The 27,662-nt window shown below is 31.0% G+C and overlaps 3 protein-coding genes and 1 pseudogene across 3 annotated transcripts; 2 read left to right on the top strand and 2 right to left on the bottom strand.

The window, feature by feature from the left end:
• Positions 1 to 175: 175 nt before the first annotated feature.
• LOC120272257 lies at positions 176 to 4,007 on the bottom strand (annotated as a pseudogene).
• Positions 4,008 to 11,043: 7,036 nt separating this feature from the next.
• LOC120272417 (deubiquitinase DESI2-like) lies at positions 11,044 to 14,697 on the bottom strand. Its single transcript, XM_039279241.1, has 4 exons — positions 14,399 to 14,697; positions 12,994 to 13,255; positions 12,119 to 12,186; positions 11,044 to 11,794 (listed from the first exon to the last, which is right to left on the bottom strand). The coding sequence occupies exons 1-4, from the start codon at positions 14,531 to 14,533 to the stop codon at positions 11,525 to 11,527; spliced, it is 735 nt and encodes a 244-aa protein (XP_039135175.1). The 5' UTR covers positions 14,534 to 14,697; the 3' UTR covers positions 11,044 to 11,524.
• A 1,712-nt stretch (positions 14,698 to 16,409) lies between these two features.
• Positions 16,410 to 19,489, top strand: LOC120272001. The gene is made up of 2 exons (XM_039278699.1): positions 16,410 to 16,576; positions 18,118 to 19,489. Exon 2 carries the CDS (start codon positions 18,531 to 18,533, stop codon positions 19,200 to 19,202), a length of 672 nt encoding a protein of 223 aa, XP_039134633.1. The 5' UTR covers positions 16,410 to 16,576; positions 18,118 to 18,530; the 3' UTR covers positions 19,203 to 19,489.
• A 2,761-nt stretch (positions 19,490 to 22,250) lies between these two features.
• On the top strand, positions 22,251 to 27,554 carry LOC120271997 (probable polygalacturonase). The gene is made up of 5 exons (XM_039278696.1): positions 22,251 to 22,757; positions 25,598 to 25,718; positions 26,260 to 26,434; positions 26,534 to 26,604; positions 26,707 to 27,554. The coding sequence occupies exons 1-5, from the start codon at positions 22,341 to 22,343 to the stop codon at positions 27,423 to 27,425; spliced, it is 1,503 nt and encodes a 500-aa protein (XP_039134630.1). The 5' UTR covers positions 22,251 to 22,340; the 3' UTR covers positions 27,426 to 27,554.
• The last annotated feature ends 108 nt before the right edge of the window (positions 27,555 to 27,662 follow it).

Raw genomic sequence — 27,662 nt, 5'->3', positions numbered from 1 at the left:
AGTTTCTAATAGGTATATATTGACCAGTGTAAGTAAACTGCAAAGCTTATCAGGCACAAATAATGTTGAATGCAATGTAAGTGGAAAATATGTACAAATAAGAAGGTCCATAGCAAGCCTGTGAGCTGTCACATTCATGCAATCTGAAATTGCAATCAATCTTCAGCAAGTTTGATTATATTGCAAAAGAAGGCAGCAGAGCATCATATTGCATGTGGTCCAGAAATCCAAATTGCAGTATTACAACCTTTACTTCTTGAAGAAGATAAGACACTGTTAAATCAATGAACAGAACATACTGACAGTAACAAACATCAAGAAGTAGACAAGGAGAAGAAAATAAAGAAATGACAAAACAAAAAACAGAAATATGTACTCTGCCAATTAGAATCACTATTAGTTTATCATCAAAATAATCATTGTCTGAGAAAAAAACAACCCTTTATTTGGACCTTAAAAACAGACACAAGCAACCAATGCTTAACCATGATGTCCTGTTAAATTTCAGACAAGCATCAACAGATATATTTAGAAATTGTTACCAACATCACAATGTGACTATACCACGATCTTCTTCAGTGAAATATTTTGTATGGCATTCAAATCAGTAAAAACATGAAGTTCTTAAGTGAAAGCCTGAGAAAAATTGGCTGGTAAGGCAGGTCTACAAATATACAAACAAGCATGCAGAGAACAGAGCAAATTTAACAAGATCTATTATTAAAGCAATTGACAAATTGGTGACAAGCATTTTTTATTTTTTTGCATTGGGCACCAATTTGGGTTAGCAATTTTTGAACTCGAGCCTCTCAAACACAAATAAGGTAGAAAACCACTAGACTATGCCTTGATTCCTTATTAAAGCAATTTAAGTCACATAATTAGAAATCAAGAGATAAAAAATGGGATTTTTTTTTTTATTGACTTTAATTAGTTTTCATCGGTTTTTTATAATAAAAGTATATCTACCCAAAGAGCCATACACTTGAATTCCTTAGCATTTGGGTTACTTGAGTTATAGAATAATTTTTTTTAAAAAAAAACTCTGCCTTTAACTCCTCTACCAAGAGAATCCTGATTCCACAACTAGTTGTAGTGGTCCCTCAATGGTGGAAATGGTTGCATTTAAACACCAAAACTCACTGGATGATGGATATGGTTTTATGGTACGTATATGAGTTGTAAATGCAATGTGTTTGAAATAATGTCTGAGTGAATGTGCCCTTATTTTTCTGATTGTTTTTCTACTTAAATTGTGAAATAGATTGTCTCTGTAAAAGAGGATTCCACCACATTGACTACGAGAGTCTTTGAATGTCCAAGCATTAGAGATTTCAGATCTAGAAATCACAACGCTCCAAGTTAGAAAATGAGCAAAGAAAAACATGTTATTTGCTTCTTTTTAACAAATGGGTTCAAGTGACAAATGCATGACAGGCAATAGAAAACCCAAGCATGGGTAAAGGAAAAACCTTGAGGGTCCATAGAATCCAAAGCCCTCATAATATGCAAATATGGATAAGAAATACGAATGAAGATATAGAAGATTTTCACATGATCATAATCTATTATATCAATGTAAAAAAAAAATCATATATGCTTAAAAAAACTACAAACAAAAACATTGTTATTATTTCTCAGTGTTATTATTTATAAAAAAATAGCTTATTCGATCATCGTCATTATTTATACATTTCTCCCACTCCGCATTATTTAAAACGGTAACTAAAAATATGAAACTACGACCAGAAAATATAAAGATGAAAATGTGCAATATTTTTTAATTCGCTTTTATTTATAGGGGTATATATATAAACAAATAGACCTATGTTGTCGGGATATATAAACAAATATGCCTGTCATAAATGTATACAAATGTATCTTAGCGATTACTTGTTTTCATAAGGCAAATGAAAGAAATCTCCAAGATTACAAGACATCATAAGGTTAATATTGTATACACAATTAAATTAATACAATAAAATTGGGTATTTGGATTTTTTAATGATGCTATTTACCTATTTGCTCTGTGAGTGTGATATCATTAAAAATATACAAGTCATTCTGATTTGAAACTGTATCATGCTTAGTGGAAAAAATAGCTTTAAATCCCGGTTCTTTAGGCTCTGGTAATGGGCCATCATCGTTGCTTAACATGACAACTACTGATGCCATGGATGGTCTATCCTCTGGTTTTTCTTGAACACACAAGAGAGCTATATTTATACATCTCATTACTTGAGTCACTGAAAATGAGTTGCCGATTAATGGATCTAATAAATCCAAAACCTTCCCTTCATTCCATAATCTCCAAGCCTGGAATGATTGCTTAATTATTAGTCACACTAATAATCCTTTTTTTTTTCTGGTAAACAGTGGCTAAAATTTAATATATTAAAATAAATAGTTCAATATATACATATATTAAACTACTTACTTTCCCAAGGAGGTAAAGGTGTGGATTTGAGGGTAAAATCCTATTTCTTTAGCCACTTATGATTTCCAAGATTAACACCCCAAAGCTAAACACATCTGACTTCATTGGAGAAAACTCCATCCAATGTATACTCCGGGGCCATATATCCACTGCATTGTTTTCATTTATAATCATTGATACATATAAATTTTGATTAATATAAGAAAATATAGAAATTGTGAAAGTGGACTTACTATATTCCATCTACTTTTCTTGTCTTGATCATTGTTTCACGATCTCCAAAATTTCTGGCTAAACCAAAGTCTGTGATTTTGGGATTCATATTTCAATGTCTAGAAGGAGATTACTTGCTTTGAGATCCCTATGTATACTTCTTAATCTCAAGTCTTGATGAAGATATAAAAGACCTCGAGCAATACCGTCAATGATGTGGAAGCGTGTTTGCCAGTCCAAAGTATCTCTTTTTTCTTTGCCTAATTAAGTGCAAACAAAAAATCAGGGGATGCAAGCCTGTGGCTATTGTAACGAAGAATATGGATATTTCAAAAGAAGCAAATTAAAACTAACCAAATAGAAATGCATCCATGCTTCCATTGGGCATATACTCGTAGACAAGAATCTTTTCATCTCCTTTAATGCAGTATCCTAAAAGTCGCACAAGGTTACGGTGTTGAAGCTTTTCAATAAAAGTAACTTCGTTTTCAAACTCATCAATTTCTTGAGTTGAATTCCTTGAGAGTCTCTTAACTGCAATTTCATGTCCCTCAGCCATCTTCCCCTTGTAGGTAGTTAATGTTTTTATCACAATTTTATATATAATAAATTATTTAATCTATGAGCTATGTCACCCAAATAACACACCCGAATCCTGCACTACTGATGTTGGCTGTGGCATAGGCTGTGCACAAGCAATTCTTCAAACACCTATCTCTGCATTCATCCTGGCTGATGTTTATGTATACGATGGCGTTTGATGTTTCTGGCAGCACCGCGAGGGTGACAGTTATGAACCCATCGGACATGTTCTTGCAGTCTAGCACTGTAAAGCGATCACAACATGATGAGGCATCCATGAGAGGCCACTCCTGCATTGATTTTGGCTTGAACTCTTGTAAGCACCTGCATATGGGCCAGACATCAATGTCGCACACACCGTAAGGGCCGCATCTCGAGTACTCCTAGCACTCGTTCTTGGGGTAGTTCAAGAAGAGATTCCATATTTCAGTGCTCTCTGTTCATGCAAAACTTTTCATCATGCCGGACCGGTCCAGTAGCCCCGACACACAAGCTTTGTGCCCGTTGTGTTAAACATGTAGTAAACCTCGTTCTTGTTGTTAACAAAACCTAAACGAAGGCTGTAGGGGCGCGGCATTTCTTCTAGGTTGCTGAACTTGGCACCAGTCCATGGCGCAGTGCGTAGCTTTTTAGTTGAACCAGACCATAAATTGAGTTGAGGAATCCCTTCGAGGTTAATGGATAGGACATAGCTCCCTGGAGATGGATCGTCATTGCTCCTCCAAGAGGTCTGATTGCGGTTAAGACCAGTTCTCAAATCCCATCCAAACTTCATGTCGGAAAGAAAGGTGTCAATCGGGTAGTCAAAACTTTGCCAAACGAACTCGCTGTTGTTGGCTTCTCTGATGATAAAGTTGTCATCAACTAAGAGTTGTACCAACAAGTAAATGATTTTAGCTATAAATTTGATCTTACTTCTCTTATTTTTTTGTGTTATACTTATAAATTTCTAGTTGCAATTTAATTTGATGGATTTTAAATTTTCTTTGTTTTCATAGAGGAAGACATTTGGTCAAGAAGAGAGCAAAAAAAAAAAAGTAATTGAATATACCTTCATATATTACTTTTACTTTTGTTTGTTGTTCACAATTGTATTTTTATAACAATTTGATTTGATGGATTTTAAATTTTTATGATTTTTAAAAAAGGAAGACAATGGGCAAGAAGAGGGTACAAAGAAATTCAAGGTAATTCAATGTATGCGCATGATGGATCTTTGCTTAACTTTGTTTGTTGATGATAATTGTATTGATGGATTGGAAAATTGTTGATGGAATGTTGGATCATTTGTATGGATTATTTGTATTTTTGGTATGAATGAAATGATGGATTTTAGATATTTAATAAGATAGTTTGTTTTTTAGATCATTTGTATGGATAATTTATATTAAGTGTATTTGTATGAACAATTTTTTTCATTTGTATAATAAATTGTGCAGGTTGTGTAAATAAATAAATTCCGTAGCTAATAGTTATGATAATCAATAACAAAAAATAGCGACGGATATTCCATTGCAAATGAAAAATGATAATAGGATAACAACAATAGAAATTCCGTTGCTAAGAGGACAATAGCAACGGAATCATTGCTAGTAGAAAAACAACAACTGAAATTCCATTGCTAAAAGGAAAGTAGCAATGAAAAAAAAAGAAAATCTGTTGTTAGTAGGAAAATAAAAATCAAAATTCCGTGGCAACAAGAAAAATAGCAACGGGAAAAAAGAAAACAACAACCAAAATTCCATTGCTACAAGAAAAACAACAACGGAAAAAAAGAAACTTCATTGCTAATAAAAAAACAACAACCAAAATTCCGTTGCTACAAGAAAGAAAATCCGTTGATATTAGAAAAATGACAACCAAAATTCCGTTGCAACAAGAAAAACAGCAACGGAAAAAAAAGAAGAAGAAAATCCGTTGCTAATAGGAAAACAACAACCTACAAGAAAAATAGCAACGGACATATTGTGGATTTTGTAGTTAACGAGAACATAGCAACGGAATTTTCATTACAAATAAGATAAAAGCGGCGGACATTCCATTGCTAACATGAGAAAAATATTGTTAGTTAAATAAAACTTTCCGTTGCTATAACAATAATAGTAACGGAATAGTCCATTGCTATGCAATTATTGCGACGGAAATATAGCAACAAAATTCTTGAGAACCTAAAAAAATAAATATTTTAATATTATATTAACGACGAAGTTCTTGTGTTTGGCAACGGAAGTGTCCGTCAGCACAACATAAGAAATAACGACGGAATTTTATAATACAGATGGAATTTGAATAACGACTTAAGAATAGCCGTCAGAATGATTCCGTTGCTAAATATATTTAGCAACGGAAATGTAGTTTTCAACGACGGAAAAATTTGTTGCCTTTTCCTGTATTTCTCGTAGTGATTGTCAAGGGTCACTGAGGGCATGGGCAGGAAGATCATGGAGATGATGGTCAGAGTGCCATTAACATTCAATTCCAAGCTTCCGTGGGTGCCTGATAATGGACTTCTACGGTTGGCAACCCATACTATTGTTGTTGTACCATATCCCCATGTATCTTTTTTTTAATCTGCCAGTACTGAAGAAGCCTAAGGCAAAGATTTCTTTGGCTGAGACTAAAGGTTTGGCCATCGCAGAGAGGCTGATTAGGGCTCAAAAGTGTCGGCTGCGATCGAGTAACGCAAAATAACTGAGAGGAAGACAAGCACAGTAAGTAATTGTGCCATTATCTTGGAAATTATCATGCTACTCTTCTAATTTTGTAAAGGAAAGAAAATGGAGAGAGAGAGAGAGAGAGAAAATCAACATTAACCTTGACTATTGATGGAGAAAAGCAATGCATATGCATATACATGTATATATATTTATATAAACATACATTGGTATTTTTACATAAGTATACATATATATATATGTATATATATGTACATATGCATATATACAAATACATATACATATACTCACATATATGTATGTATATATATACACATATGCAAATGTATACACATATACATATACTTATATATATATATATATATATATATATATATATATATATATATATATATATATATATATATATATATATGCATATATACACACATGTGTTTTTCAATTCCAAATTTACAAATCCTTCTAAACAAACATAAAATCTTATAATATAATAATTTCAGTTACATTTAACCAAACACAAGATTTGATTGTAGTGTATTTTGAAAACCAAGTATTTATAGTTACATTGTAACTGGAAATCCACTGTATTTAGAATAACATCCAACCAAATGCCACCTAAATATTTTCATGAAAAATGGAATAATTTTTTAATTATTTTTATATAAAATTTTTTTCACCTATTAACATATTCATGAGAACAAGGGAAAATCAGGATTTTTTTTTATGTATAAATATTTAAAATCAAGAATTTCCAACAATATTTGATTAGAATTTTACGTGTGTTAGTTATTCCTGCGATTTCACTTTATTTAACCGATAACTAAGCTATCTCTAAAATCGGCAAAGACATGCTTCGTTGTATCATTAGATTAATGACATGATAACATCAAATGCTCAAGACAAAGTACCACAAACCACGTGCTCCTAATAGTAATAATAATGAGTCATTTGATTGCAAGGAATGGAATATTGGAGAGGAGTGGAAGAGTAACGAAAATGAGGAGGATTGAAAAAAAAACACAAGAATAAAAACTATGTTTGGTTGGAAGGATTGAAATGGTAGTTTATTGGGAATAGAAAATGTGAAAAAAGAATATATGATAAATAAATGTTATGCCCTTTATATACAATGTGATGTATATATATATATATATATATATATATATGTATATATACATGCGCATATTTATACATACACACACATACATATACATATACATAAATATATACACATACACATACACATACACATACCATATATACATATATACATACATACATATATACATATACACATAAACATAGACATATATACATACATACATATACATATATATCTACAGAAATATATACATATACAAATACACATACCATATATACATATATACATACATACATATATACATATACACATAAACATAGACATATATACATACATATACATATACATATACATCTACAGAAATATATACATATACACATACACATACACATACCATATAGACATATATATACATATATATAGAAATATATAGATATACACATACACATAGATATATATATATATATATATATATATATATATACATATACATATATTGAAATATATACATCTACACATACACATACATATAGTTACACACACACAAACATATATATATATATATATATATATAAACATACATAGGTGTTTTTACATATGCATACATACATACAGGGATATAGGGAGAAGGGGGGCAAGGGGAGCAACCACCCCCCTGCTGTCGCCGGTCTCTCTCTCTCTCTCCCCCCTTTTTCCTTTTTTCCACACTCTCTTTCTCCGGCTGCCCCCTTACCCCCTCCGCTCTCCCCCACCACACTCCCTCTCTCCCTTTTTCCACACACACACACTCTCTCTCTCTCTTTCTAAGTTTTTTATTTTTATTTTTAAAAAAATTAATTTTTTTTACAAATTAATAGATATAATAAAAAAACAACCAAAGGTAATAATACTTGGCAAGGTCTCTAGTTCAAAACTCATTAAAAGTAATAATTGTAATGAGTTGACGTCGGTTATGGGTGTGGGTTTGTAGCCCAAACCCTTCATCCCCGGCTGAGAGTGTGTGGATTAAATGATTAAATTTCAGCTCGTGCGCATACCCAAATCTATATAGCGCTTGTCCCTTTGGTTAAAAAAATGTCTAAAACATAATATTTTTAAAAAAAATATTATCAAAATTTTATTATTTGATTCATTAATATTTTATAATTTAATTTATGTAGTATTTTTAAAAAATCTATGTTTTAGTATTTTATTTTTTACAAATTAATTTATATAATATATAAAATTATATTTTTAGTAGAGTTTTGGTAAAAATTTATTGTTTGACATCTAATTTTTATAAACTAAACTATAAATTAATATATAAATAAATTTTTAAAAAAATTGTAAAATTTTTAAAAAAATTGTAAAATTTTTAATTAATTAATTAATTTCTTTCAAATATATTTTGATCATATCATATATGTTTTTTCAGTAAATTTCTAATTCATTATTTATTTCCTGCTTCTCAAATTTTACTTATCGTTATCAATACTGTTATTAAATACTGTTTCATGAAGGTTTGAAATAAGAGGCATTAACATACAGTTTCTTTTATAATAATTTTTTCAAAAAAAAATTAATATATGTTTTATATTTTTTATATTTGTTTATTAATTCAAAATTTCACCACAAACCACCAAACCCTTAGCACTTCTCTCTCATTGAATTGGAGGTCACTCTGACTTTATTGATGGAGGATGGAAGGTTAGGAAAGTGGCTTTGTTAATAGATATTTTGGTTTAAAAAAAACAATCTAATATATAAAATGACATCTAATATCTTAATATATCTTAATATATATATATATATATATATATATATATATATATATATGTCAATTCATCATCCAGAGACCTTTCTAGATTTTAAATCTAGGGACTCATAAATTATTATCTAACAAATTATCATCTAACAGGTATTATTAATGTGGCCCCTTTTTATTGAAATCAGAATTTTTTTAAAAAAATAAAAAAAGGCCTGTTTATAGTTAGAGATTTGAATCAAACAGTTACTATATAAAAATCTAGGGATGTCCATAATAACTAATTATATATATATATATATATATATATATATATATATATATATATATATATATATATATATATATATATATATTGTTTAAGTCATTTGCCTAAGTATACATTTGGTTGTCACTAGGGATATTTATTTACAGCTATTAGATCATCATCCAACGATTATTGTTAATATAGATACTGGATTTATTTACTGTGTATGTATAATACTGTTTAATACTGTTTGAAATTGTTTATGAATGGATCATAACCGTTGAATTACTATCCAACAACCACAGATGTCCCTAGATTTGAAATCTAGTGACCTCTAAATGATGGGTCCTCATATATATAAAATATATTTTTTACTAATCAATTGAAAGCCATTTTATTTGGATTAAGGTGATCCATGCATGCATGTATCTGATTCTTATTTAGTTCCTAAACAATATTCCCTTTGATTCCCTGTGTCCTAATTTGCACTGCTAGAAAGGATCAAGAAGGTACATAACCCTTGATTCATTCATTTGTTTATATATCTTGTCTTATTTTATCACTACACTTATTTTAAAAGGACTAAATGATACTCTTAAGAAAGCACAAAATATCCATTTTGCTTACTCACTAAATTTTATAAAAATATCTATATTGTCTCCTAAACTTTATGAGCATATTTATAGATGTTAAAGTAGCCTTGAAGGTTGATATGATTGACATTATATCTAATAAGCTTCAGCATCACTATAAGAATTATTTATTTTAAAACATTAAATAGCATATAACATGGCAACAAGTAACAACTAACAACCACAAACAATATTACATTGAGGGAAAAAAAAAAGATTTTTATAAAGTTAAGGGGTAAAGATAAATACTTATATAGTTAAAGAATTAAAATAAATTTTTATTAAATTTAGATGTTTAAATGAATATTGTTATAAAATTAGAGGGTAAAATAAATATTTTTAAAAGTCAACCTAAATATTGACCCAGAGTTCGGAGTGATCACTGGTTTTAATCCAAAAAATATAAATTAACAATATTTTAAAATAAAAGTAGAGTAAAATATATTATTTTTAAATATGATGGTTTAGAAAATTTGAGGGCATCTTTTAAAAAAAAAAAAAATCAGGTCAAAGACAAAATAAACAAGGGTTTTTTTTTTTTTTATAGTATTGAAAATTCATCTAATTATGTATATGCACTATTGCACCTCAATGAAATTAAACAAAGGTGTTCATACATAACAAATCTATGGACGTCCTACAGTTGTTAGATCATCTATTGCTAACTCCCTAGATGTAGTTACCTTACTAACCACCTAACCACACGGTCCACACTTACGGAGTTAGCCTAAGAAACCCCACCTACGAGATTAGTAGTATAATAAAACAACTATCGTTAGATAATGAACTAACGGTTGTTGTGGGTGTCCATAGATAAATCATCATATATATATATATATATATATATATATATACCCCATACGCTATTAATATGTTATAAAATATATCAAAAATGATTTTTGAATAATAAAAATAGAATTTTATTTAAATTTCTAAATTAGATGCGATAAATAAAATTAACTTTTATATGTATCAAATTAAAATTAGAACTCCTACTGCAAAGAGGTATATAAATCTTACATATATATATATATATATATATATAGAAAGATGCTTTGCTTGAAAGTTATGATTATTAATATTATTGTTTTAGTAAAAGGCTAATCCAAAAGGTTGGTTAAGAGGGAGCCAATAATTGAGACACTAAACAATAGCTACATGAACAAGTAGCACTAAACAAGTACTAAAACTTTGCCACCATTCTAAGAAACATTAACCAAATCAATGAACCATAATAATAAAAATTATATAAAAATAAATACTAATAATTTCTCTAAGAACCTGCCTGGATATACACCATTTATTTTAAAAACAAGAAGCAAATTGAAACCAAATCCTGCTCCAAGATTTTGATTACCACCTTTGTTTCATAGTCAGCACATGTTTGCAGCTTAGAAGCACACACAGACAATGTTTTAAATCTTTAAACCAAAACCAGTCCTTGTTTTCCCATTTTCAATTGCTACAAAATCAGTTTTGCAAGACAAGTTTAGCTGGCATGTTTCCCATCAGAAATCCATTCTACACAGCCTGCTTTTGTCAATCATCTATAAATACATTGAAACCAAAATGAATGAATGAATCAATTAATCATTCAACAACATGAGCAACAAGGCTATTTCGGTTTTCGCTGTTAGTTTCAGCCAAGAACATGCCGGAGTGCGAAGGCCGATACCGAAGCGAGGACAGATAAAGTCAAAAATAGCAGCAACTGCTATGCACTCTATCACAGCCATGATTCTGAAAGCCATCATGCCGCCACGAGCACATTCATAATCCTTGTAAAGTTAAAACTTACTTTCATTAATTGCAATCTAACAGTTGAGGATGTTTTCTTGTCATAATGTAAACTTCGACTCAAACTATAAGGTTTGCTAAGTAGTTATCGATGTTCAGGAACTTGGTTGATTTTTTTCTGTATGTTCCTGCTGTTGTTGCTGAGGAATGTGATTGTTAGAATCTTCTGGTTGTTCTGAATTACTAGTTGAAGGCTTTGAGCTAATGGAAATGAGGTTCTTGAAACAAGAACCCTGGCATAGGGAAACTTCAGTCTCCTCATCGCTCAGGTTTTCTGGTGTGGCTGGTGTGTTCGAGACTATGCCGGAGATGAAACTGTAAGCTGCTTTGCTTGCCGAGATGATTTCTGTCTTTGCTTGCCTGAACTGTAAATTGCAAGCAAGCAAGAGAGTTGAAGACAGCATTAGAAAATGAATGCACAAAATGGTTTCATCATGTGTTCTCATTGTGTTCTTGATTAAGCAGTTCCAGAGACAGTAAACAGAGAGAAACAATGGATATTAAGCTCTTTCAGTTTACTTCAATAAATATTTTTATTTCACCATTGAATTATCAAACCTTGTAATAGAAAATTGAAGATCACCAAGTAAATAAACAGACAAAAAAGATCATATCGATATAAGTGCTAAGATTTAAGGAAAAAAAAGGAAAAAAAAAGGAAAAAAAGAAAAGCATACTAAGTTTCTCACCCTTATTGCTGTATTTTCTGCTACTTCCAAGGCAGTATCACCAGCATTGGCAAATCGGTTCACCCAAGCTGAGAAACCCAAATGACAAAAACATTATATATGGAATTATCCATTATATTCACATCATAGTTTTCTCACTTCTCATGAATATGCTCAACAATATACTTAAATGCAATCTTATAATCTCAAAGTTAGCAGGAATTTTCTCAACCAAATCTTTTCTAGCTATTTAAGATACATTGCAATTTATGAATTAATATCTGGTACATGTTAGTGGAAAATACTTCTTACAAAATATTTGAAACAGAAAACCTAATTCTTTCAGGAAAATGCCATCATCCTCACAAATATCTCAAGACATAACAGTAAATAAATTTCATACAATAAAGAGACTTGCATCGAAAACAGAACCAAAAAAAAGTTAAAAAAAGGGAAAGAAACAGTAAACGATAATTTTAACAGATTTGAGTATCTTAAAAGGCAAATTTCACTTGGCCTTCAAGTGGAAAGGCAAACAAACTGATAAGAACATGAACCTAGATCATAACCAAATAATAATAATACAACTAAAAGATGGTATAGATTATTGTTATTGAGGACAACACAGGAAAGCTAGTGGTCCAATTGCCTCTTTTCAGTATAAAATTTCACTATGGCCCAAAGGTAATGAAGCAGGTTAAAAAATCTATGTAAGAGTAATGTTAACAGAGTAGCAGGTATTCATTGCCGACACTATGAATATACAAATCCTTCTCAACTACATACAAATCTCATGCAAAGCAGAAACCTGAAATATCAGGTCACAATTAATAGTGATGCAAACTTCATTTGTTTTTTGTTTTTGTTTTTTTTTTATTGGTTGAAGAAAAAGTCACCTGGCAGCTTTGGTGTACCAAGCCTATCACAGAAGGTATCACAAAAGTGATTGCAGTTTCTTGATAGCAGCCCATATGAGCTTCCTGGCCACTCCCTGCTAAGCTCTCTCAGGATTTGGTTTACTTTAGCACAGGATAAGTTTGTTTCCCCAAGGACCATCGACTCACGATAGGTATATAGATGGTTTTTACGTGGGGGACAGCTAAATACACCAGAACCATGTTCGCAAAAACCAAAGGACCATTCTTCATCTCCATAAACCTGACCAGATAAATACCACAACAGTATGGAAGTATTAGCAATTCCATCTAACTTGATGAAGAGGTCACCAACATAGCTAATTTGATCGATCATTCAAGCATATATCTTATAAACAAATTTAGAAACTTCAAAGCCAAGTACCTTGTATCTATTTGGAGGAAAAAACAGTAAAGAAAGGGTGAGATTCAACACACATTCATAAAAATTGAAACTAATAGGTGGTTGAGTTAAAACTATAAGCAATCTTGACTTCTCAACTGCTGGAACATCAGCTTAGATTTTCTTTTGAAAAGGAAAAGCAAGTAAAGATGAAGGCCAGGCAAATGCTTAACCAAAAATGCAGCAAATTTTCTTTCCAATTTGAAGTATGATAAAATGGGAGACCTGTTATCCAAAATCCTCAAAAGGTGATTAACACTATATTGAAAATGTCGGCAAACAACAGAAAACATAAAGAGCAGGACAGAGAATAACAGCTCAAGGAAGAGTCAGGATTCAACAAACCATACAAGAAATGACATTATTTCATAAAACATGCAATTACATGGCATTACCAAAGGCTAGCCTTCGTATTTACATAGACCAAGACGAACACAACAAGCATCAACATAAAAAGAAAAACTTAAAATAAGGAAAAGGAAAGATGGTGGCATAAGACGAAAGACAAAGATTAGAAGTTCAGCCACGTACTTGAAGAAAAATTCCAACATGAAATTCCTCAAACAAGACAAAGTTGAAGGCATAAACAGAACCAGACTCACAAATAGAATGGCTATGTCCAGAATGAAGAAATTCATCTATGTTATAATTTAGGTCCTCATTCTCTGGTAATTCATGAAACCCTAGATTGAATCACTTGTTATGCCATATCTCAAGAATCCATAAAGATATTGTAAACCTAAATACTCTTAGAAACCTAAAAAATAATCAAACCACATTGCTTCAACTCCACGCAAAACTATCAAATCATTCATTCAAATGCAAGAAAAACCTAAATTTGCCAAGCAATTCGCTCTAAAAAGGAAGAATTCCATCCAAATACTCCTCATTTCGCAATCAATCATCATAATCCCACAGTAAAAACAGAAATTAAACTAGAACAACGATCAAAAGAAATAAAATGAATCAGAAGAGAATGAGGACCTGAACGGCGGAGTGGAAGATGCCGCCGAGGCCAATGCCGTCCTTGAAGAACCGATTGATTTGCAAGATGGTGTTGTTGGCCTTGTCGGAGCCGCTGTTGGTCACATCATAGATGTGAAGCACGACTTCCTTCATCTCTCGCCGGCGGCGATCCCCTTCGTCGTCTCCGACGATGCGCCGAGCACTGCTCTCCGATTGGGGTTGGGTTCTTTGGGATTGTGAGCTTGTTATCCCGGCCTCTTTCGCTACACGACAACGAACCAAGATTGAGTCACAGGGATTGTGCCAGCGTGGCTGCCACGTGTGCGTATTCATGCAACTGGATTTGATTCATGTGGGGCCCTCTTTGGAAACTGTGACCAAAACTCTTTCTTACCTTTTTTTTTTTTAATTAAAATAAATACTTTTTAATTAATTAATCAATTTTAGAATTATTATTAAGGTGGTGGGTTCCACTCTATTCTAAAAAATAAATTATTTGATATAATTATTTAAATAATTAAATTAGGGAAAATATTACTATAATTAAATATATATATATATATTAATAAAAACTGATTTTTTTTTTGTGTATGTATGTGTGTAATTCTCAATATAGTTCTCTATGTGAGCCTAATTTACTTTTTTTTTTTAGTCTATGTAAATAATCAGCATATCACATCTAAATATATAAATATATTGTATTATAAAACCATGATAAAAACATTATTTCACATTAATTAAATAATTAATAAATAGTAAAATCAAGATCACTTACCTGAGTTACCTCTGTCCATAATAAATTAAATATAACAAACGAAGACACAGAACTCTATATCTGAATAAACCAAAGGTTTTTCCAATCTATCACGTTCTCTTTTGTTAGTGGCTTATATTTTTCAAGAATACTAAATCGGGTGTTAGTCTATATATAATACTAATTTAGATAATTATCCAAATATCTAATAGGATTAATATAGGATTCAAATGATAATGTTATGGACCACTACGATTATTTAAATCTACTTAATTTTAAATTATTATTAAAATAATTTAAATTCGAATTAAATTTAAATTTATTTGTATTAAATTTAACAAATAAAGGAACTGAACTCTATACTTGAATAAACTAAAGGGTTTTTCCTATCTATCACGTTGTCTTTTGTTAATGGCTGGTATTTTCAAGAATACTAAATCGAGTGTTAGTCTATATATAATACTAACTTAGATAATTTTCCAAAATATCTAATAAGATTAATATAGGATTTAAATGATAATGTTATGGACCACTACGATTATTTAAATTTACTTAATTTTAAATTATTATTAAAATAATTTAAATCCGAATTAAATTTAAATTTATTTGCTATTTTAATTGGAAAATTTTGGTCCAAAGACCCATTAATTTTGTTGTTTGGAGTTGTTGATGTGGTATTATGCAATTTTTTAATGTTGACATGTCAATAATTATGATGAATTTTTTTTATTTTAAATTTTATTTGAAAAATGATAAAAGCAATGAGATTGGTGTAAATCTCTCAATGGTCTTTGTATGAGTTTAATAGTACACTTTTAATCCCTCTACTCTACTCCGATTTTCATATTAACATGGCAATCATTACACTGATGTGGCAACCTCCTATGTATCCTTCTCCTCTGCTGTTCTCAGCCTCTCTTAAAACGGCACAATTGTGCTAATACAACAACCATACTGAAAATTACCATTTATTTAATTATTTTTATCATTTTTAAATAAAGATCAAAACACAAAAAAGTTTAACAGGTGTTTGTATTTGAACCAAGATTTCGAAATTAAAGTTGCAGGAAGATTTAAAAAAAAAAAACAAATTAGAATAGAGGGGCTAAAAAATATAGTTATGTTTATAGACTATAGAGGGATTAAAAAGTTTAATGAGTTAATAAATTAATTATATTATTTCACAGGGGTGTATATGCAAGAAAAACTCTCACTGGGACCCGAATCCGTTAAGAGCCTCTTCCGTCATCGTTCACGTCTTTCGCATGTCATCCGTTCCCAAATCCCAAATCCCAACTCTCTCTCTCTCTCTCTCTCTCTCTCTCAGATCCGAGCTCTATTCCTAAAATCGAGATCTTTTCGAGCACTAATTCTTGCCAGTTGTGGGTTTTTTTCTCGAGATGAGGACGGCGAACGCTCGATTCATGCCCCAATTTGAACAGGTGATGATGTCCTCTCACTCTCGATGGTTCAATTTCCTGTTTTCGCTTTGATTTCGTTTCGATTTTGGGGGGTACTGTGTTGTTTGTTTTCAGTGATTTGTTGCTCGTTTCTTGAGGGTTTTGATTGATGCGGCGGTGAATTAGATTTGGGTTTCTTGCATTGGGTTAGTGTTTTGATCGTTTGGATTAGGGTTTTTGGAATTGATTTGTTAGGGATAGTGATTTTTAGATCAGGAGACATGGATCAGGCGCTGCTCTTGTTCTTGTTGTTGTGTTATGTGAACTTTTAGTTCTGCATCTGATGATTGAGATTTTTGTGTGGTTTTGAATATCTTATTCTGTCCATGCTTAAAGATGTTTGCTTGGCTGGGTTTTGTTGAACCTTCAGTTCTGAACCTTGATGTTGATATTATTGATATTTTCATTAAAGCATAAGAATCTAACTGGGTGTGTAAATGTTGTTGAAAAAGATAAATTTTAGTTGTAAAGGTCTTGAATTTGACTCTCATTTTCCATAATGTGTATGTGTTCCTATGCCTAGTGATCCATCAGAGAGGTTTAGCTGGTCATCCCATAGTACTTGAAAATTGAAAGATATGGAACAATAAAGAAGATATATTTTTAAGGTTGGCATGGCTACTATGTTGGTAAGATAGATAGTACAACAAGGTAATTTCAATGAGGATATTAGAGCTCTCAACAGTGATAATCGATAAGGAATGCCTAAGTGTCCTATGGAAGTTTTAATTTTTTTTTTTTTTTTTATTGATTTCTTTGCAGTTTTGTTGTATGTAGAGTCTTGAATTATTCAATGGCGATTGAGACAAATTATTAGTTTAAGTTTTGGAAGTTTGTTTAAATATGAAACTTTGGTCCTTCTGTTAGTAACTAATAACATTGTCTTCATGTTTTTCTCAACCTTTGAAAAGGTTAAGTGAGGTAAGTAGGCATTGACTTTGATTATGTATGTTACATGTCACCTGAGCTGCAGTCCATCTAAGATCCCTCTTATAACAAGATATTAAATCTTTTTCCACTGCTGCTGCCATCAAGTCCTTCCTTTTCCTTGGCATAGTAATTTGGAAATGTTGTATATACTTGTGTAGAAGTATGCGTAGTTTATTCAGTTTTGTGTTTCCATTTTTTGATTAGTTTCTAATATGGCGTGACTTTATTTTGCTAGTTTGCTTGAGAAATTCAATTGCTTTAGTGGGATTGCCAGGCTGTATTTGGGTATTGTCAGCTGAATATTATAAGTCGGATTCAGTCCACTTAACGTTTTCAGAATAAAACTGCAAGTTTGAAATATCTTGACTGTGTTGTTCCAGCTTTTTTAAATGACTTTTGGTTAATACCTCGATTGGCTTTATATTGAACAATGTGAAGATAGAGGCCATGTTCCAGAAATGCATGCATTGTTATATACTAACTCAAATAATATTTTTACTACCTAGTTAGATGATATTTTCTATCTCCATGGTCCATTTTTACATCTGCTCTCTGTATTTTCTGGATATTGACATTTATATGCTTCTCTGCAGTAAGTAGACCATATGAGCTGTCTAATTGAGGCTTGGGATGTTTGCCACCATATTCTCGTGATTGATCTGTTTGCGTTTGTGTTTTACTAATATGGCCAACTGCGGGGCCTCTCAAGAGTTGGGAAAGAAAGCCATGACAGATGCTTCAGTGAAAGTGTATCATTTCTCTCTCTTTCTCTCTCCCGTTGTGTCATTTTGGGATTGCATTGTTCGCAAAATGAGATATTCATTCAGGCCTGAATGGGTGTAGGTCTAGCTCAGTAAACGGTAGTCTCTTCAGTTTCCAAGAAAAACTTGTGGGAAATTGCAAAGTTTTAGTTTTCAATTTTAAGGAGATGATTGTGGCAATCCTGTTATATTAGATATTCTGAAAAATAGATAAGCTGAGATAGTAGTTACAGAAATAGGCAATTATGGAGAGGATACGATGTGGTCAACCGGTGCCAGCCCTGAGGAAGAGTAAGAAGAAACAGGCTAAAGAGGAAGTGGATCGTCAGAAACAGGCTGAGAAGAAAAAGAGACGCCTTGAAAAAGCACTAGCAACTTCTGCTGCCATACGGTCAGAATTGGAGAAGAAGAAACAGAAGAAGATTGAGGAACAGCAAAGACTCGATGAAGAAAGTGCTGCATTAGCCGAGGCAGTTGCTCTGCATGTCCTTGTTGGGGAAGATAAGGATGAGTCCTGTCCCTTTATGTTGAATAAAAGGCTCAACCCATGGGAGTATTCTAACAATATCAGTCTTCTAATGGGTTGCCAGAGTTTTGCAAAGTACCCAATTGGAGGAATAGGATGGATGCCTGATGCATATGATCCAGCGCGCAAATGGAATGAATGGGGACCTGCAGCTTCTCTGCCTCATGGACTGTTTGTAAGAGACCTTCAAACGCCGTATTTTAAGGACACTTTGCATGGAGCAGGAATCTGCCCTGGGCATATAGCAGCCGATGCAGTCTCACTGTTGCAGATCAAAGATGATTCACATGAGGACCCATTCATTGACCAGGGAGCAGCATCTGTAGTAATAAATAAAATGTTCGGAGGATGCAATGACGGTAACAGAATGAATATATACAGCAAGTTTTAATTAGACTCCATACTAGACTTGTATATAGTCATTGCCAAATTGCCCTTTGTTTTTGATGTAGGCACTTCTTCATTACCAAAAGGTATTTTCTATGTTATGTGTTTTATTTACAGACTTGTGAAGTGAGAGTTTGACATCTTGTTCAAGAAAATTGAACCAATATAGACTTTCATTGTAATAACATGCTATTTGCTTCTTGGACTTAAGTAGCACCTTGTCTGTCATATTGTGTGATGTTTCTTGTACAAATGAAGTTGCAGAAAAAATAAAAAATAAACTATTTATCCCTTGTACTATTCAGGACATTTTGATGATGCTAAATTTTACTTTAATTGCCCTTTTTTTCTCTGATCAGAACATTACGTTTCAGATAATCAGGTGAACTTTTTCAGCCTTTCAGCCCTGCAGGGAAAGTATCAGTACTGGTACGCATCTTCTTTTTCTTGTTTTTTTGTGATAAATTGGTATACATCATTTTTAGATTACTAACAAATTAGTTATCCATCTTATTCATGTTTCCTTTTGAGATTAGTTCTCATTGAACAAGTTACTAATGAGGTTACTAAAACTAGGAACTCAGTCATATCATATGAGTCCAGTTTGTTATCTCCTTCTTCATTTTAAAAAAAAAAAATTTTTTTTTAAAAAAAAAAAATTTTTTTTTTTTGAAATTTTAACAACATGTGTAATACTTTCATTACAAATTATATTAGTCAAATCCATTTTGGGAGGACGCATAATATAAATGAAGATATACATTATATATATATATATGAGTATTCATCATCTACGAATGTTTATAAATTTGTAAATTTAATGGTTGTGCACTGTATTATAAACTGTATCATTTTCAATTAATTTGTACACAGTATTTTAACAAATTTCAACAATATTATTGTGCTTATGAACAATAGTAAAAAGTGAGATGTCCAATATTTTGATTTAAATCATTAAATTAATTTACATACAGTGATCTACAGTAAATATAAAAAACCAAAACCTAAAAATAGTGATTCCTATTAAACTGTAATTAGCACATTGTAGCTACTCAATCTATATTGTGCTCAACTAAAATTACAATAACTATAAAAAAATCAAACCTAAAACTAGTGAACCCTATTAAATCTTAATTAACAACTATTGTAGTTACTTAATTTGTATAGTGTTCAACTGTGGATGCTATATATATATATATATATATATATATATATATATTCACATAAACAGCATTAAAACCAAAATGGTGGCAACCACATTGATGGAGTGAAAGCACTAAAGAAAGAAAAGAGAGGCATGGGATAGGGATTAGACCATTAAGGAAGGGCATCACACTAAGCGTGCACGCAGGCGGGAGTTAGTAGAGAATATAAATGATTATTTTTTTTAAATTTTCTATTGTTTTTCAATATTCTTTTAATTATTATCATACCTCAGTGGAGTTTTATACTTTGCTTTTTAGGCGTGTTAGTTTTGTGTGGTGCTTTGACTTGTGTTCCAAGCTCATGATAATAAGTTAATAACTATATATATATATATATATATAATTTTTTTTTTTTTTTTGAGGATGAGAACATTGTTTTTTCTATTTCTAAGAGTTATTTATTATATTATAAATTTTAATTAAGTACTAGTGTGTAAGTTAGTGGGGCGGCCACTAGTTTTGACCGTTTTAAGGCTTTTTGGTGGTGAGAGTGTGGTCAATTATTCATCCATAGTGTGTTTTTTTTGCTTTTTGCCTTTTTGCCCTAAAAGATATTACCAATTTGTTGGGAATAATATAATATGATGGACTTCAAATAAATTTATCTATACTTTTAAATGGTGGAAAATATATGGTTTATTTATAGGACAATTTCTAAATGTAAAGTGTAAAAGTTTGAAGTGGTTATTCATTTTTCAACAAAATAATAATAATAATAATAATAATAATAATAATAATAATAATAATAATGATGGGAGATATTTTTAATTAATTAATTAATTAAATTTTACATATAATATAATTTTTGACAGATTGAATAAATTAATTCGATGCTTCACGTGAGAACCTTCTTTTTGTGGGCCCCATGATTTTGTGTAAGTATACTGCCCGTGACTACTTCTGTTTTTATTATTCTTCCCAACTTTTAACTCACGGGCATCACCCTCCCAATTCCCAATTCCCAAATAAATAAATAAATATATATATATATATATATATATATATATATTTCTATTTTTATTGTTTTTATATAAATAATAAATAGTCAGATAAATTGGTATTTGTTAAAAAAAAAATTTCTAATTTTTTTACCAACAATAGAGTGTTTGTATTTTTTCCTAAAGAAACAACAGTTTTTTACATTTTATTAAATAAAATTTATATTTTTTTTCTCTTTAATATTTTTAATTTATGTAACATTTTATACATAAATTTGAGTTGTAGTATAATGAATTTTATTTTATTTTATTTTTTAAATTGCTTCTCATATGCAACAAAAAAAAATGATGTTTTAAAAATTTAATAAGTTTTAAATTACTTCTTTTTTCGTGTTTATGCAGTAATTAGGCTGTATATCTAACAATATATATATATATATATATATATATATATATATATTAATAATAACTTAACTTTTTTTAATGACTCTTTTGCCATTTAGTATGCTATATATATATATATATATATATATATATTTGTTAATGGATGAATTCACTTGTTTAATTATGTACATTTATATAACTAACTTTCAATTATACTTTATATATATATATATATAACTTGTAACTTACATCCGCATTTAAAAAAAAACAAAAAGACAACTTTACCCTTATCATGCAGGACGTTACACGGAATCATAATTGACATGAAATGATAAGTTCTATTGTCTCACAAACTTTATTTATTTATTTATTTGGCTAAAAAATCACATATAAATTTTCCATTATATATATAATACAAATTTACACAAAAAATTATATATATATATATATATAATAATTATTATTATTATTTAAAAAAAAAAAACATAAATCATCTCAACCTCACGCCTATAAATAAACCAACCCACCAAAATCACTCCAAAGAAGCACACGAAAAAAAAAAAGAAAATTTTCAGCAAATGGGATCGAAAACCCTAGCGAAAATCTCGATCGACAATGGAGATCTCTAGTAACCCTAATTCTCTTTCTCATCTTCTTCATCATCATCTCCAGGACCAGGTGAGCATGGCCTTGCGGGCATTGTTCTTGTTATTATTGGTGGCGATGGTGGCGGCGGCGGCGAGAAGGGATGAGGAATCGAGGGCGTGGGCGGTGGAGTACGTGGCGGTGACGGGTTGCAGGGCTCACGCGGCATCGGTGGTGGAGTTTGGGGCGGTGGGCGATGGGATTACTTCGAATACGAAGGCGTTCAAGGCGGCGGTGGAGCATCTAGGGCAGTACTCTAAGGATGGCGGCGGTGGTGGTGGTGGTTTGCTTTATGTTCCGGCGGGGCGGTGGCTCACCGGACCTTTCAATCTCACTAGTGTTTTCACTCTCTTTCTTCATCGAGATGCTGTCATTCTTGCTTCCCAGGTTCTCTCTCTCTTGAATTTTTTATTTATTTTTTTATTTTTTTATTTTTTTATTAAGGTTTTGATTTTTGGGTTAAGAAACTAAAAAAAGAAAGAAAGAAGAAGGTTTTAGGAAATAATGGTTTAATTTATAAATATATAATTTTTTTACTACTGAGATATAACTAAGTGTTTTACTTATTTATTTATTTATTTATTATTATTATTTACTTATTTTTATTTTCTGACGAAATATTTGGGTGTATTTATGAAAATAAATATTTAAGAAACTGCAAAGGAGGAGGAGGAGGAGGAGGTTTAGATCTGTTTAGGAAATAATGATTTAATTTATGAATTTATAATTTTTGCTACTGAGATATAAATGGGTGTATTTATTTATTTATTTATTATTATTATTTAGTTTTTTTTTTTACAAAGATTTGGGTGTATTTATGAAAATAAATGTTTAATTTATATGTTTTATAATTTTTAAGACTTATTTGGATGATAAAAAAATTTTTTTAATTTTTTTAATTTTTTTAGTTAAGAAGCTGCAAAAAGGTTTGGATCTGTTTACAAAATGAAGGTTTAATTTATAAATTTATGATTTTTACTACTTAGATATATTTGGATGTATTTATGAAAATAAATGTTTTGTTTTTATGTATTTTTTAATTTTTTTTAAGATATATTTGGATGGGTTTATAAAAATAAATGTTTATTTGCTTTTAATAATATCGTGGCTAAGAAACTGCAAATAACAAATAAATAAATAAATAAATAAAAGGTTTAGATCTGTTTACAAAATAATGGTTTAATTTATGAAATTATAATTTTTCCTACTGAGATATATTCGGATGTATGTACGAAATAAATGCTTAATTTGTGTTCTTTGTAATTATTATTATTTACTATTATATTTTGCTGTATTTTTTAGAATATGATTTTTTATAATTTTTTATTGATATATATTTGGATGCTTTTAGAAAAATAAATGTTTAATTTATATTTTTAATATTTTTTATTCTGAGATATATTTAGATGTGTTTATCAAAATAAATGTTTATTTCATTTAAAATTTTATTAATATTTTTTCTAAGGGCAGGCTATTTTTTTTGTGTTTCTAATATTATTTTATATCAAATGATAATTTTTTTTTCAGAGCATATTAGAAAAGGGGACCACTTAGGAAAGGTGCTTTTACAAGTTTTCTAAAAAAAAATATTTTGGTGTAAATTTTCATACCTAATTGAGTTTTGGATTTGAGAAAAAAAAAATCTTTATAACAATAAATATACTTTTCATACTAAATATTATTATTTAACTTGAAATTAAAATCTACTTTATTGTTTGATTTTTGTTTCAAAGATGAACAATATAAATTATGTAATATGTTTAATATAATAATATTTTATATTATAAATATATAAAAAATTTACAATATATTTATATTTTTCAAGCTATTGAGATAAAGCCTAGTTTGATTTAAATTAATTTTAAACTGATAAACAAAGCTTGAGCTTGATCCAAAACCAAAAGCTTGAACTGCTCATGAACTAACAACTTGATCAATTTACAGCCATATTTTACATTTCAAATAAAAATTAAGTTTTTTTTTTGGTTAATAAAGAATTTAAGTGATAATAGAAATAAGGCTAGAATAACAAACTATTAAATCTAATTTAATTAATTAGGAATAATGTTATATCAGTTTCAAACTAGACCAGTATAGTAAATTAGAAGCAAATGATGTGACTTAGAGCTGTTTGATGATTTTGTGATATTTTAACGGAATCATGTTTATTTTTTTATAATAATAAAATAAATATTTGATATTGTATAATATAATCCCTAAAATGTGAGGAATGATATATATTATTTTGATTTTTAAAGTATATATTTTACTCATTTTGATTTTCAATTAATATACAATATGTTTAAAACATCAAATACCGTGTTAAATAGAGCATGTTGATTAGTTATTATTATTATTTGACAAATGATGACAAGCCCCACTTAAGAATACTCAAATGGAACAATTACGATAGTTTAATAACCTCTAAAAATTTATCATGTGAGGTACGATAATAAATCCCATGTCATACGGGTGAAGAATATTATTTTTCCTGCATGGGACCCATACTAGTACCATAGTATTTAGTGCTGAACCATCTAAAGAGGTGCATGAGATAGGGTGGTTGTAATAATTTGATACATGTAAATTGACAATAGCCGAAAAATGATGTGAGATATATAAATAAAAAAAAATAAGAAAAAATCAAAAGCCGAAAAATGTCCATGCCAAAAATCTTATTTGATACATCTTATGAGCTTTTTTTCCTTGGGAAAATTCCAATGTTATTACAGCTTCCAATTGATTGACGAAATAAACCACTAGTTAGTATGAATGATTTTGTGTCTGTTTGTAGATAAATCACATTGCATGATGCATAAGATATCCTTCTATATAATATTTTTAAAACAATAACTTAGTTGCTTTTGTGTGCTTGTTTTTTATTCTTATTCAGTTTTATGTATATTTATTTCTTCAAATCTTTAAAGGTGAAATAGTTGGAAAGACTGAACTGATAGTAAGAACACTGATTTGTCTTTAAAAATAAATATTTAAAAAAAAATAAAGGCTCAAGTATAAATATTAAAGTTCACTGAAAGAAGGAAAATTTTTGTTTAGACTGAATCAAATGTATCAATCCATTAAGCATGTGTCAGAGCAGAATGATTTTAGATGCATTTCATTACTATGTAGTAGTGCTTATTATCTATATATTAGATTCAATCTAGAAAAAAATAAATAAATAAATAAATCATAGAGTTGCTAAATTCACTGATAATTCATTGCAGGATATAAGTGAATGGCCAGTGATAGATCCATTGCCGTCTTATGGGAGGGGTAGGGACAAAGCTGGAGGGAGATATAGCAGCTTACTCATGGGAGTCAATCTTACAGATGTGATCCTCACTGGTATATATTGAACTTAATTATATAGCATTCCTCAATAGAAAGTCAACTGGTAAATTATTTTGCCAACAACCAAATGGTCTATTGGTATACTGGTCGCCGATAGAGCTTTTCACCTAGTGGTGAGAGTTCGATTTACGGCTGATGGCACATTTCTGGGAAATGTGAGCGGTGGTTGTGTGCGGGTGGTCCCAACGCCCATGTGTACGCGGGCCCACCCCCACTTGCTCTATCGAAGCTTGTGCACGCCCCTGATGGTTTAGCAAGGCCTTCGGGCCTGTTCCTTTTGTAAAAAAAAAAAAACTAGTAACTTATTTTCTATTGATGCATCATATACATTGGTCTCATTTCAAAGATGCTAGTATGAATACATGCATGTGTGTGTAGTATATACAGATATGATCCTCACTGGTATTAAGCTTAATTACACAGCATTCCTCAATAGAAAGTCAAGTTAACAACTTATTTGCTGTTGATGCATCATTATTCTTGTTTCATCTAATTAAAGATGTGGGTATGAATGATTGTGTTTGATTATTTTCAGGTGATAACGGAACAATAGACGGCCAAGGAGCATTCTGGTGGCAGAAATTCCACAAGAACCAACTCAAATACACGCGAGGATATCTTGTCGAACTAATGTACACAGATCAGATAGTCATCTCCAATCTCACATTCCTCAACTCTCCAAATTGGAACATCCATCCTGTTTACAGCAGGTCATCACCCTTTTTGCAGTAACTAAAATAAATAAAAATTACATGCGGGACTTTGAATTTCAGTTATTCTTTAGTAACACATGCAGTTGAATTATGCAGCAATATCATTGTCTCTGGCATAACAATCCTTGCACCGGTACATTCACCTAACACAGATGGAATCAATCCCGGTAATTTGAGCAGAATCAATCCGATCAAATTTGTACATACATATATATATATATATATATATGCATATTAATTAGTCTTGAATTTTTCCCTCTTTATTATAGACTCCTGCAGCAATGTTCGAATTGAGGACAGCTACATTGTCTCCGGTGATGACTGTGTTGCTATTAAAAGCGGGTGGGACGAGTACGGTATCGCTTTCGGGAGGCCGAGCGAGCACATTACCATCAAAAGACTCACTTGCATTTCTCCGACAAGTGCAGCCATAGCTGTTGGAAGCGAAATGTCAGGCGGAGTAAGGGATGTGAGGGCAGAAGACATTACTGCTATCAACACCGAGTCAGGTGTTCGATTGAAGACTGCGGTTGGGAGGGGAGCATTCATCAAAGACATATATGTTAGAGGCATGAATTTGAACACGATGAAATGGGTGTTTTGGATGACGGGGAATTATAAGTCTCATCCTGATGGGAAATTTGACCCGAATGCTTTGCCGGAGGTGAATGGTATCAGTTACAGCAATGTGGTGGCACAGAATGTGTCTATGGCAGGAAGGTTAGATGGCATTGAAAATGCACACTTCAAAGGAATATGTTTGTCTAATGTAACAGTGCATATGGCAATGAAGGCTAAGAAAGTGCCATGGGAGTGCACTTACATTGAAGGTGTGTCAAAGGATGTGAGTCCAAAGCCTTGTGATTCACTGGAAGATCAAGGCAGCGACGAAGGTGGTGGTGGCGGTGAGCTCACCAGTTGCCGGTTTCCAGAGGAGAGGTTACCTATTGAGGACATTGAATTTAAAAGGTGTTCATATGCAGCATAAGGAGATGGTTGATACTTTTTAAAGTTAGTTTGTTGTCTGTGTTGTTGTATGCCTCAGTATTCCTCATGTTACTTGTTTGTGGTGATTTGAATTGAATGCAAAGGCTTCTTTCTCTAGGTTATAATTTAAGCCACAGCTCTTGAAGCAAAGTTGGGAAATGAATGATGAAAGGCAGAGGTGTAATCAATCGAGTTCAAGCTGAGCAACAAGCTACTCGAGCTTGATTGAAAGCTTGTT

The sequence above is a fragment of the Dioscorea cayenensis genome, chromosome 11, assembly GCF_009730915.1.
Source record: "Dioscorea cayenensis subsp. rotundata cultivar TDr96_F1 chromosome 11, TDr96_F1_v2_PseudoChromosome.rev07_lg8_w22 25.fasta, whole genome shotgun sequence".
In the NCBI taxonomy this organism is placed as follows: domain Eukaryota; kingdom Viridiplantae; phylum Streptophyta; class Magnoliopsida; order Dioscoreales; family Dioscoreaceae; genus Dioscorea; species Dioscorea cayenensis.
This window is presented reverse-complemented; position numbering and strand designations above follow the sequence as displayed.